General features: G+C 34.7%; 1 protein-coding gene across 4 annotated transcripts in view; it reads left to right on the top strand.

Moving 5' to 3' along the window:
* LOC128227107 (thrombospondin type-1 domain-containing protein 4-like) overlaps window positions 1–14,321 on the top strand; it is a 101,811-nt gene extending 87,490 nt beyond the window's left edge. For all 4 annotated transcript variants that reach the window (XM_052937314.1, XM_052937317.1, XM_052937318.1 and 1 more), the window contains 7 exons: window positions 1,488–1,614; window positions 2,099–2,303; window positions 4,831–5,001; window positions 7,334–7,501; window positions 7,737–7,922; window positions 8,090–8,243; window positions 11,283–14,321. In XM_052937314.1, coding sequence (XP_052793274.1) covers window positions 1,488–1,614; window positions 2,099–2,303; window positions 4,831–5,001; window positions 7,334–7,501; window positions 7,737–7,922; window positions 8,090–8,243; window positions 11,283–11,440 — 1,169 coding nt within the window. In that variant the 3' untranslated portion in view covers window positions 11,441–14,321. The remainder of the gene's footprint in view (window positions 1–1,487; window positions 1,615–2,098; window positions 2,304–4,830; window positions 5,002–7,333; window positions 7,502–7,736; window positions 7,923–8,089; window positions 8,244–11,282) is intronic.
* The last annotated feature ends 86 nt before the right edge of the window (window positions 14,322–14,407 follow it).

Here is a 14,407-nt window from a genome sequence, read left to right as displayed (position 1 = left end):
TGATTGCTCCCATTTCGGTTTCCTCTTCCCTAATTACCTCAAAGACGATAGTCTCTTCGATGGCCAAGTCACTAATATCACTTAGGTTAAGTGAATCCTCGTAGGCAGTTCCTGTCACAGCGTCTGGTGGCTGTTGCTCACTGACTGTACTGCGCAGGTAATACTGTCGATTTGCTGGCGTTGTCATTAATCGCCGGTTTCCCCACCAAATCTTTTATGCCGGTCGGGACGAGCTTAGTGCGACTGTCGAGAGTTGTCAAAATAGGAGGTCGCGGGAGTTGTCGGGTCGCTGAGGAGATTGTGCCCGAAAATGGGAGCTTCACTGACTGAGCTGAATAATGAAGATGAAGTTTATTTGAAAATCAAGTCCTTTATTTATTTTGAAAGCAAACACACACACACATATATATATATATATATATATATATATATATCAATAAACACAAAGTACAAATAGATGTTACAAATACTTAAACTAATTTGGGGAAATTAGCATACAACTCGCTTTTAAAAATGCATGTGAAAGGTTAACTGGTTGACAACATTTCATATTACAATTAGTTTAATTTAATAATTGTTTGCTTAATAACTTTAATAAAATGAACTTTATAAATACTTGCAAACAGAAATAACATCTGTACATTTCTAAGTGAGTTCATATTTTAAGACAAATAATTGAATAACATAATTTCCACATAATTCAAACTTCTTATTATATGAATATAACTTCTAAATGTTTTAACAATAAATTCACAAAATATTAAAACTATTATATTTTAAAGTACTTTGATAAAATAAATTGAGTTAACCACAAAAAGTAATATATAAAAATAATGACAACATACCTGAATAATGAAGATGAAGTTTATTTGAAAATCAAGTCCTTTATGATTTTCAGGACACAGGCTTCATCTTAAATACTAAGTTTTTAACAATATGATACAGATCTCAGATTTGATAAGCATCATTAAATCATTAACTTGTCAGTACAAAAATCTAAAATTGAAGCTGAGTATCCTGAGGGATTGTGCTACTGTTTTGAAGAAAAATATATGATAGGTTGACATCAATTAAGGTAATTAAAGGAAACCACTTAGCCTAAGGTGGCCAAATTATTAAACTTAAAAACAAGTTAAGAATCTAAAAAGATATTTATTAACTGCCAAAAATATTATACAGGCTGCAGGCATTAATATGTTTACATGATGTATAGACATGCAAAGTTCGAAAAGGAGTTTTAGTCATAATAGTTATTCTTAAACTATATCTAAATAAGTAATTCTGAGTTATTTAACAAAATATACATATTATCCAAATAAAATAAATATGTGTAATTTACAATTATCATTTTTACATAAATTTATATTTAATTTATGTAACAAAAATTTGGGGCATAATATTTATTGTTGCTGTTAAATTGCCTACAAAAGTCATTTACACAGCATTCAATACAGTATTATAACATATCTACTTGTATTTTGCTGCAGGGATGCAGGACACGAAGGTAGTGTGTATGAAGCGAAAGAGCAATCTGATTGTGACGGATGAGAACTGTGACCCAGCCAAGAAGAATGTGCAGACTGTTGTGTGTAACAAGTCACCATGCCCACCGGAGTAGGTCTCCTTCAACTGGTCCACCATACTTATCATTTGCTGAATTTGAAAAAATCATTACACATAACTTTCTCTTTTAACGTTATTTTAAGCTTCTTTGTGGCACTCATTATTTAAGCTTGTCAGTTGTTTTTTTCAAGAAAAGAAGTTCAGGTATTGTCATAGCCTTGGTATTATTGTTGTTGTTGGTGGCGGTGGCACTTCAGCATTCTGCAAAATCATGAATCTTGGCCATATTCAAAATGAAACAGCGTACAAATGTTGATGGAGACAAAACACACTTGTAAAGCAAGGCCCATAACTATGGTTTTAATATATTTCACCATAATTATGTCTGTTGAAAAAACAGATGATTATTGGTGTTTGCTCCACACTTTTGTTTAGCTCCTGTTTTATGATGCATGTATCCTTCAAGCTATGATATCCATGTCCTCCATGAAGTGAGCTTAAAGCAATGGTCTCATGTTTGCTATGATATTGTCAGCTGGGAGGGTGAGCCATGGTCAGTGTGCAGCAGGACATGTGGAGTGGGCGTACAGACTCGCCAGGTCGAGTGTCGACAGCGGTACTCAGAGAATATGTCCGTCCCAATAACGGCAAGCCTCTGCAACTTCCAGGCAAGGCCAGAAACATCCCGCTCATGTGAGGCAAAACCATGCGCTCAATGGAGAACTAGCAATTGGACAAAGGTTTGTGAATGTAGTCTAATTCTTTACACAAATAAAATATTAACAATTCTCTAATGTCTTCCTCCATCCCTGCTATACAGTCAGCTGATTCAGTACAACAATGAAAAAGATTACTTTGCAATATTCCTAAATTGCCTATGTATTTTTTAATATTGTCCCTAGACACATACATATTCTTCATACCAGGTTAAGACTTGGCTGCAGTTCATTAATTTACGATCTATGTCTTAATAACATCATTCCTTGCTGGGAAGTTGTCTTTACTTGTCTTCTATCAATTTAACATCAATAGAACATAGATGCTTACAACAATACACTTACTGGAACAGCTAATAATCACCTTAGCTTTACTCTTGAAGTGGTAGTGTATGCTTTTTAACCAGGTTTTTAACGAAAACCGGGTTATTAGAATGAGGTTGTCGTTGGGCGGGCGGGCGGGCGGGCGTCAAGCATTGGTTTCTGTTCAATAACTTTAGTTAGCATTGATAGATATTGATGAAACTTGGTGTGTAGGTAGTTCCTTGGAAGAGCTAGCTTGGGATTGCTTTTGAGGGGGGTGGGGCTAAGGTCAAGGTCACTGTTACTAAAAATAGCAAAATGGTTTCTGCCCAATAACTTTAGTTAGCATTGATATGACAAAACTTGGTGTGTAAGTTGCTTATGTGAAGAGCTAGCTTGGGATTGCTTTTGAGTGTGGAGGGGCTTAGGTCAAGGTCACTATTACTTAAAATAGAAAAATGGTCAAGGTCACTGTTACTTAAAATAGAAAAATGGTTTCTGCCCAATAACTTTAGTTAGCATTAACAGATATTGATGAAACTTGGTGTGTAGGTAGCTTATGTGAAGAGCTAGCTTGGGATTGCTTTTGAGGGGGACGGGGCTAAGGTCAAGGTCGCCTGTTACTAAAAATAGAAAAATGGTTTCTGCCCAATAACTTTAGTTAGCATTGATATATATTGAGGAAAGTTGGTGTGTAGGTAGCCTATGTGAAGAGCTAGCTTGGGATTGCTATTGAGGGGGGAGGGGCTAAGGTCAAGGTCACTGTTACTTAAAATAGAAAAATTGTTTCTGCCCAATAACTTTAGTTAGCATTGACCGATATTGATGAAACTTGGTGTGTAAGTTGCTTATGTGAAGAGCTAGCTTGGGATTGCTATTGAGGGGGGAGGGGCTAAGGTCAAGGTCACTGTTACTTAAAATAGAAAAATTGTTTCTGCCCAATAACTTTAGTTAGCATTGACCGATATTGATGAAACTTGGTGTGTAAGTTGCTTATGTGAAGAGCTAGCTTGGGATTGCTTTTGAGTGGGGAGGGGCTAAGGTCAAGGTTACTATTACTTAAAATAGAAAAATGGTCAAGGTCACTGTTACTTAAAATAGTAAAAATGGTTTCTGCCCAATAACTTTAGTTAGCATTAACCGATATTGATGAAACTTGGTGTGTAGGTAGCTTATGTACAGAGCTAGCTTGGGATTGCTTTTGAGGGGGGTGGGGCTAAGGTCAAGGTCACCTGTTACTAAAAATAGAAAAATGGTTTCTGCCCAATAACATAAGTTAGCATTGATAGATATTGATGAAACTTATTATATAGGTATTATGGGAAGAGCTAACTTGGAATTGCTTTTGAGTGGGGAGGGGCCAAGGTCAAGGTCACTGTTACTAAATATAGAAAAATGGTTTCCGCCAACAGTAATTTTCAGTTACGATTCTTTTTGATAAAAGTAAAGATAAATTCATACAACAAATTAATTGGCTATAATTTCTGCTTGCCCATAACAAAAACCTGGTTTCGTCGCATTGCGGCGCTTCTAGTCAGATTTTATTATTCCAAAATACTGACTTAGCTGATTTACATGTGAGTGACTTCAAATTTCATCAGTTTACTGTTAGACACAGACACATTTTTTTCTCTCCATAATTATATAATATATACTTTATTAATTTTAAAGATTTTCATATTAATGATTTCCCATTGAAATATCAATACACTTGTTTAGCTCCATTATGACATATATATATATCTTACATACCTTGAAGTATTTTGCATGTACTTATCTTTACGAAGACAACCAAATGAAATATATTTAACTGCTTTCTTCTGATCAAATTCTTAAATATTCAAAATGAAATGTATGTTGTCATTTGTATATTTTCATGAAATAATTATGTTCAAACCATATCTAAGACTGGTTGGTTTCCCAATGCATCATTCTAAATCGGAAATGATTTATGTTGTAATTAATCTTAATATTAGTTTGTTCATTTCAATAAACGTGGATTTTTTTTTAACCGAATATCTCAGAAACATCAAGCAAAGAGTTGCTTGAAAAACTATGAATAATGGCCTTCATGACTGCTAAACTCATTATCATGAATAAATCAGATTTTGTTTTGTTTACAGCTTTACACTAACATAGAGGTCAAAATCAAAAACGTATAAACTGGTAGATTATGTGTAAGGAACATTGTTTTCTTTCACATTAAGAGAAACAAATTGTTGATACTGAGAGCCTGTATTCTTTGTAGTGTTCAGTAGAGTGTGGTCTTGGCCAGCTGACACGGGATGTGGACTGTGCCAACACAGAGGCAGAGCAGGTTCCTGACCAGGAATGTGCAGGCCCCAAGCCCGAGGCCAGCCAGTCGTGTGATATGGGCACCTGTGCTAAAGGCTGGTTCCACACACCTTGGGTGAAGAAGGTACAGTAGTTGGTGGCATTTACAACTGAAAGATATTACATCAATTTATTTTGTACCTGAAATGTGATGTACTAGTGTACATACATGCATCACATATAATATGTATGAAGCAAAAACAGTAACACTATTCAAATAAAGCTACCAACCACACGTTTTTTGCAAATAAAAGCGTGAGAGATTTTGTCGTATATATTCCACGGATGCTGACATGGTGGTACTTGTACCACCACATTCATCTGCAGCTGCCACGTATGACTTCCAAAAACTTTGCATGCGGCATACTGCTGCGATGTGGCTTACGGCGACATGTGGCTTACCACGACATGCAGGTACTTTAACAGGTGCCACAAGTACAAAAAGAAGTTTGTGAAATGTGCTGTGCTAGCAGCATGGCTTTCACTCAATTGCTAGGGTAAAATATCTCATCTCACACATTTGAAAAGGTTCAATCTTTTTGGTGTTTGTGTTTAATCTTATCTTAATAAGATTGCTGGAATAGTGTTTGTTAGAGCATTTTGGAAATAAGTTAATTGATACAATAATATACCTGTGAAAGGGCTTTCGTGCCTTTAAGAAGAGCTTGCACCAGTAGCTCTGTTCATTTTTCATGCGTTTTTGTTGGGAGAGCAGAGGTAATTGTACGTTTCTGCAAGTGTCAAAACCAATAAAACAAAATTGAATTAAGTTCATTGCACAAAGTGTTTGTTTATAATTTATGTGATTTGTTAAAATTCATCTACTTCTTTACGAATATCACAATTATAGTTAAAGTGTCACATATAGATAAACTGGATTAGAAGTTATTCGTTTTTATCCTTATACACATTGTAAGTCGCATAAAGTTCTAAACAGCAATTTGTGTCCAAACACCATGTGAATATTGTCCTGACTTGTTAATAGTAAACATTGAATCATTAATATATTGCCTCTGATTGTAATTCATGATAAAACAGACGACAATGTAGCTATAATTATATGATATATATATTCTTCATTGGTGGTTAAAAATAAAATGCAATTATTCAGCCATGTAATAATCAAACATTGTCAACAAAAGCAAAAGTCTTGTTCTGATATTCATTGGCAAATTTATGAGACTGCAATTCTTGTGGTAAGCTTAAACTTCATACAAAACGTAATGTTCCAAAGTTTATCAAATATTTTCTCGGAAGTGGATCTGAAAAACAATAAAAGCGATTTACTGTAGCCATCATAATCAATAAACAGCTTCCTTAATTACTGTGAAAACACTTCGCAGCACCGCGCATAGCATTGACTCGACGCCGGGGATGTGGGCCAAATTATAACAATGAACACAGCATGCAATATGCTTATAATACTGGGTATCGTGAAAAATAGATTGAACAGAAAATGTCTGCAGTAAGGAAAAATTATGGCACTGCAAGAAACGTGTGTTTTGAGGTGTATATTTGCAAATTTATGATATGCAATTTTTAAATTAAATAACTAAATAATTAAAGTTGGTATACCTTGCATAAACCAATGTCAGGTCACTTCAAGTCTATTTATAGAAACATAATGTTTGTTTTCCATTAACCTGTGTTGTCTATGTATAGACATGTAATGTTAGTGTGCAGTAAATCTGTGTTTGAGCCACCTCAAATGTATAGATAGACATGTAATGTTAGTGTGCAGTAAATCTGTGTTTGAGCCACCTCAAATGTATAGATAGACATGTAATGTTAGTGTGCAGTAAATCTGTGTTTGCGCCACCTCAAATGTATAGATAGACATTTAATGTTAGTCTGCAGTTATCCTGTGTCTGGGTCACCTCAAATCTATTGATAGACATGTAATGTTATTCTGCAGTTGACCTGTGTTTGGGTCCCACCAAGTCTATCGATAGACATGTAATGTTTGTCTGCCATTAATCTATGTTATTTACGTTATAGACATGTTATGTTTGTCTGCCATTAATCTATGTTATTTACGTTATAGACATGTAATGTTTGTCTGCCATTAATCTATGTTATTTACGTTATAGACATGTAATGTTAGTGCACAGTTAATCTTTGTCTGAGTCACCCCAATCCTATTAATAGACATGTAATGTTAGTGTTCAGTTAACTTGTGTCTGGGTCACCCTTAGTCTATTGATAGACATGTAATGTTAATCTGCAGTTATCCTGTGTTTGGGTCACCTCAAATCTATTGATAGACATGTAATGTTAGTCTGCAGTTATCCTGTGTTTTGATTTCGGCAAGTCTATTAATAGATAAGTATGCAGGTTCCAAAAGTGTTTTATTTTACTCTATGTATATATAATACATTTATAAAATATTGGTCACAAGAAAGCATATCATTTTCCAGTGTACCAGCTCCTGTGGCCGGGGGTATGTGACACGGTCCTTGTATTGCCTGGCAGAGGATGGTTCTCAGCTTCCAGAGACCAAGTGTGGCAAGAAACCTCGAGCAAAGAAGTCATGCAGAAGCAACCGGCCATGTGGGGGCTCCTGGTTTGAGGGACCCTGGTCCGAGGTATGTACAGGGACTCTAGAGGGACAACCTCAATTGTAGGTATCTTTGAATGGGAGATGTGGGGAGACTTTCGTATTGCAGTAATGTTTTCCTAGCTGAACTATACAACTAGCTAGAGATTCATGTTAAAGGTGTGCGAAAAGAGTATTAACCTTTATATTCCTAGATTAGCTCTGAAGTATGTCTTAAGCTTACTATTTAGAATTGCAAGCTGGAAACAATATTACCATTCCAGTGTTCCTCCACATGTGGGACCGCTGTTCAGTCCAGGGATGTTGTGTGCATTAAGAAGTTGGACAAGAAGTTGTTTGCGGTTGTTGAGGCTGTGAACTGTAAGAGGAGTAGTAAGCCGGATACCTCGCGTCCCTGTCCGGGCCTCCCTGAGTGCCCTGCTCAGTGGCATATGACACACTGGACACAGGTTGGTCAGCCAAGAGCAATATAGAAGAATATTTTGTAATAATTATTGCTGCTTAGAATCTTGTTAACAAGTTTAAACACTAATGAGTTGTAAGATATACTGTTCTATTTAGAGATACTTGATATGATGTTTTATTCCATGTCAACATGCCATTTCCCACCCAACAGTGCACTCAGACGTGTGGTACAGGACTGAAGACACGGGACATCAAATGTATGGGATCAGATGCCCGGCCTAGCTCCACGTGCCTCGCCAACAAAAGACCAAGCCTCCGGCGCACGTGCAACACTCAGGACTGCAGTCTACCTCAGCTTGATGAAGGTATAGGTGCTCAGTTTAAGAAGGCCAACACAGATGCTCACTGATTGCATCATAAGGATAAAGTTGTCCCACTTGACGAAATTTGCCAACAGATTAATACATTAAGTCTGATGTTGATATGAGTAGTGAGATTTCAAAGTATGTACAGTGATCTCCTTTGCTACAAGTTTAAGTTGGACCAAGTTATATATTGTTTGTTTGGGGTGTTATTTATTGAAATGGATGAAATCAGTCTGTACAGAAATAAACAAGCAGAAAAGAGTTAATTACTGATCTGTTGCACATTGATCTTTTATAGGTCAAATTAACAAACCACATGGTAAAAAATAACCATTAATTTGTGATGGAGTGAAATTGATATACAAAAAACAGTCATTTACATGTTTAGGCCCTCAATCCTTCAAGCGTCATTGGTGTCACCTGTCAATTATTAGAAAGGATGTACACCAGTCGTAACATAATTACGCTTGTTTTCTTAATTATTAAATTTAATTTAAGGGAAGTTTATTTTTGCCTTACTAAATCATTAAAAAGGTATTAGTTATTTAACTGTCACAGGGACAGTGCGATTGACTATTCCACCACTTTTGAGTTTAAGGATTGCAAAGTTTTGGTGAAACATGCACGGATCACTGTAAAATTAGATTACGTGCAAAACTTAACCAGAATTTCTACTTAAAAAAATAAAGGGGAATAATTTGCACTATGTGCACTATAGAGTTATATTACTTGATTGTGTAAAGTTTCAATGCAATATATGGAGTATATATATAGTTGCACAGTTATTGACTTATATGTGCTTACATGAACCTTAACCAGAATTTCTAAATCAAATAATTAAGGGGCAAAATTTATATTATATGCAAGAAAGAGTTATCTAACTTGATTAATTAAGAAGGTTGGATGGTTAGGAGCCCTTGTATAAAGTTTCATTACCATACATTATGTATTTGCTGAAATGTTGACTTAAAGCTGCACTCTCACAGATTTACCGTTTTGACAACTTTTTTATTTTTTGTCTTGGAATGAACCAATTTTTGCGTTAATATCAGCAAACTAGTGATATAAGACTGATGACAAAAGATCAGATCGCAGATATTCATATTTCCATTCGAAAAATGTTTTATGGCTTAAACCGTTACTAACAGTTTAAGAATAATGCATAAAATATCCTTTTTTTTTAAATTAATTATAAAAATCTGGGATCTATTTTTTGTCAGCAGTCTTATAAAATTTGTTTCCATGGAATTTCGCAAAAATTGGCTTGTTCCAAGACAAAAAAAAATATTTTATCAAAATGTTCAATCTGTGAGAGTGCAGCTTTAAATGTGGTTATATGCAAACCTTTACTATAATTTCCAAGTATGATAATAATGGGCCATTTTTGGCATTATATGCAAAATAGAGTTATCTTACTTGGTAATTAAAGTAGGTGGGATGGTTAACTACTGTTGTATAGAGTGTCAATACAATACATTTACGGTAGCTAAGTTTCTGACATATTGACCTATGTGTGCCTACATGAAAAACCTTCACCAGAATTTCTTAGTCGAATAATAAAGGCCCATGGTTTGCATTTCAGTTTTCAAAAAAGTGTTTTTTAGCTTTATTAATTAAGTAAGTTAGATAGTTGGGAACTTATATATAAAGTTTGAATGCAATACTTGATGTGTTTGCTGAGATAATGACTTGAAGGTGCTTACACTTGCAAAAGATGCAAAACCTTTACCAAGGTGTGTTACCAATGCTGACGCTGATGTTAGGGTGAATAGTATAGCTCTCCTTATTCTTTGAATAGTCGAGCTAAAACAATTTCCTAATACTGGCCAGCGTACATGCACAAACCTCTGAATTGTCTACTTAATAAGACCTATTAATGATTAAATGGAACATTAGTGGCCATACAAAGCTTTTGAAATTAATAAACAAAAATCCGTCCGATGGCCGAAACATGTGCGTAAACAGTGCGTAGGCAATTTAAATAACAATCATGTTGAGTCAGAAAACAAGTTTGTACAGGGAACTTTGTCTATAATATCTATTATACCAGTTATCCTTCAGGTAAATGATGTTTTCAAAGGTGCAAGGCATGTGTGCATTCTATTAATTATAAGAGGGAATGAGTGTATTTTTTTGTCCTTTGTTTGGTACAATGAAGATGAATAAATTACTTCCAAACTTCCATTATATTTACAAAGCAGTCTGCACTGCATCATCAGAGGAAAGAAAGTAATTATGTTTATGAAATGATGAAATTATTTCTGCAAGAATTGCTCCGACATTGTCAGCTTGTACGGGGTTAGAAAACACTGATTTATGAATGGTGCTCTCATATTTGCTAAGCTGGCTTGTAGTTGAGGGGAGAAATTGATTAAGCTTGTCATTTAATGCATTTGAATGTGCTCTAAATTAGCATACTTCAGCTTTAACTGTGTTTTTTTGGCCATGAATGTTGGTTTCCGTTGCATTACATTCATGTGAAAAAATGTTTCAATGCTTTTATATGGATCAGAACAAGGTTATCAAAACTTTTTTGTAATAATATGGCTGTTCTATATATTTTTTACTGGTTTAAACATATGTATGAGTAAATATTTTTCAAGAAAACATCATTGCCATAGACATGCTGGCAATGTTGGCATTTTTCACATAATGCTGAAGCTGCAAAGGTAACCTTAATCAGAAAATATTCTAGGTATTATCTTGAACAATATCAATATACTTATGAACTATAAAATGTGCACGTGTTACCATGGTTAATTATATTTTCTGATTATCATGGATTGGAGAAATGAAATTTCATTAAAAGCATGGAAATGACAAAGTTTGGTCATACAACAAAACATGATTTAACACATCTATTAATCAGATTCAAAACAGGATGCATTTTTGAGTGAATATAAAAAGTTATTCAGCACTTGAGAATAAGTGTAAAAGGCAAACACAGTGTGAGGTCATACTGTGCTATTTCTCCTACCCACAGAAATGTGTGGTCATAGTGTGCTATTTGTCAATATTCACTGCTGTTGTGTTTTTCAGATCCAGCATGCAAGGACAATGTGAGTCAAAACTGTCAGAAGATCGTCCAGTCTCGCCTGTGTCCGTACCAGTACTTCAAGGACCAATGCTGCCACTCCTGCCGCCTGCACCACCTTCATCATCAGCAACAACAGCAGGATGAAGCCCAGGGGTCCTAACACACACCTGAATGGATCTGTCCAGCAGGGTTAACAGTTTAGTGCCAAAGTCCACCACGTGTACATGGGTCATCCTATTACTCATGTGTGATATATTCATAGTATCAAACTGGCGTTTTCTGCATTTCAATGTCAGTCATGACATTTTTCACATTTGAAACTGCAAATACATTAGTAGGAGTTTGTTAACTCACTTAGTTATGAGTTTGTACATAGGCTGGTGTTCATGAATGACTTCCAAGTCGCCATTCTGTGATGACAAACCTCTGTGCTGTGTGTTACCATGTTTCATGTATAGGCAGGTGTGTATAAAGCCTGCAATATCAACCTCCAGTCCTACCTGGCCAGTGGCTGGAAAGCCCAGACAACAATGGGTAGCGGGTAGTCTTATGTATTTTGACCAATACAGATCATGGTGCCTGTGCCGGCATTACCGGTGCAGCCACTAGGAAGTCATGTTGACGATCTTAGATTGTGAATAGGTGACGGTATCAGTCTTTCAGATGTTTTACTGTTAAGTATGTATTTTGTAAATGGTGAAACTTCTTTTCATTAAAGTTGTAGATTTTTTCAAATGGCTCAAAGATCTATTACTATCTCTACATCTGAACTACTTGCATACTTCAAACACAGTGCGAGTCTTATGAATTTCTGTTCAAAGCAAATTTATAAGAAACAATGTTACAGACTATAGAAATATTGTTTTGTTTTACTTTCTTTTTAAAAATGTGTCTTTGACAAATCGGATACCTTTTTAAAGGTACAATCTTCTAATTGCTTCCCATTTATTGTTAATTAACTGCTGACACAGGCCTCCTAGTGAACCTTTAAAACCAGTATTAACCTAAGTGACCTTTATATTTTTAATTCAAAAATTATAAAAGCCTGTAATTCATTCCCAAAACCTTTAGTTTTTTTTCACACAGTGAGAGTGTGTCCATGGAGCAATAATATTTAATCTATATTGTTCTATTCACTCTTGAAAACTGCAGCCTTATGAAGCTGCTTCAATATATCGTCTAGAGTATTTTAGAAAGCTGCTCATGTGCTTACCAGACCATTGAACATGTGTCATCCGGGAGCTACATACTTAAAATGGTTTGGTGAAAATACAGCATTCTGAAGACTTGATCATAAAGCCTGGTTAAAAAACCTTGATTCACAGCGAAAAAATAGCTAATTCTGTCAAATAATATATTATGTTATAAACCCATTAAACAACAAATATAAGTCTTTATTTGCTTTTTTATTTTGACAGATATCAACCTAAAATACCTTTATTTTGTCATGTTTACACTAACCTTAATTTCCACTAAGGAGGCCTGCTAATGCCATTCTTGTTTAATTATTAAATTTCCTTTGGTACTGGCAGCTTTGTGGTGTACATACACCATATAGTTGTAAATGGCAAACATTGTGGATTTGTAACCTTTAAAATCCATATACATTCAGGATATTTATAAAAATGGCAAACAGTATGAATTTATAACATTTAAACTCAAAATGTGATTACGGTAAATATGTTGAACAGCGTAAGAATATATGTGTTCCACCTATTTGCATATTCCAAGTGTTTTGTATTAGTAAGGGTCTAGTGAACTGTGTTTTCCCTGCTATTTGAATGATGCGTTCTCTTTATCTACTGTAAGTGGACCACTGCCATATCAAGCTAGGTTCATGTAATACAGTATTTATTAGAGGCTTTCTGGTGTTTTTTAGAGATTTATCAGTGAAATAAAAATGATATTTCACTGCTTTAAACAGAGAAAAAACTGTTTAACATTTCTAACAACTTTTAGCCTGCTCTCAATTCCAAATCGAACGTCAGCTCGCATAAGGCTAGGACAAAAAATTCCCGAGGTTTTCGAAATGATGTTTGCATATAATTTGGTGCTCTTTTCTGAAAAACAATAATTTACTGTAATTTTATATCCATTTTAGGCAATAAATAAAAAGAGAAAGTGTAAGATTGCAATATATTTCACCTTGTGAACACCAAAGGTATATACTTCACTCCCGACTACGCCACTGGTGAAATATAGCTTTTGGGTGCTCACTTGGTAAAATATATTATGATCTTACACTGAATCAAACAATTATCCTCTATTTACTCTCTAAATAATCAACAGTTACCATTACGATTTTGCACTTTGACTTAACTCAGTCAAGAATGACTTTTTGTTTGATATTTCTATATAAATATATATGTATTCAGTCAAAACCAAACTAAAAATACAAGGTTATTGAATAAGTAATATTAGCTACCATTTTGAAAAATTCAATGAATGTTTTGATGCATTTAGCAGAGGATTTTTAAGAGACTTGAGTTCTTTTTCAATGATAAGAAATTGTTCATTCTTTCAGAAACAGGGTAAATATTTAACAGCATTTTCCCAACCTGTGCTCATTATAGCAGTTTGATAGTTAACATGTTGCAAGGTACAATTCCTACATTCATAGTATGTGTGAATGTCCTTACGGTATTGTCACATTTTAGCATTTTTCCAAAAACCTACCAACATAGTTTCTTACAACAATTTTGTCTAACAAAATAGGTTATACAGAATGAATTTCAAGAACCAAACCATTCCTGTTTTTTGTACTAAATACCGGTAGTTACATTCAGGTTTTGTAATGCAGCGAGTCGGATTCCATATGTAACCCTACCCACAATACAAAGCAAAATTGTACATAAATATAGAGTGTATGGTATTTTGAATGAATAGATAATATTGCGTACTAATTTAAATGGCATTTGTGTTTTTTTAAAGTGTATATAAATGTGATTTTTTTTTAATCTTTTATAAAATGTATGCTTGATAAAAATGTAGAGATATGGCTTATATGGCTTAAAATAGAGAAATAAACATTTCAAAACAGGTGTTATGATTTTTCTTTTTTTCAATTATGATGATTGGTTCTTCCAGTGTCAATATAAACATGGTTGCTGGTTCAACCAAACTAACA

Source organism: Mya arenaria, chromosome 3 (assembly GCF_026914265.1).
Source record: "Mya arenaria isolate MELC-2E11 chromosome 3, ASM2691426v1".
Classification (NCBI taxonomy): Eukaryota; Metazoa; Mollusca; class Bivalvia; order Myida; family Myidae; genus Mya; species Mya arenaria.
This window is presented reverse-complemented; position numbering and strand designations above follow the sequence as displayed.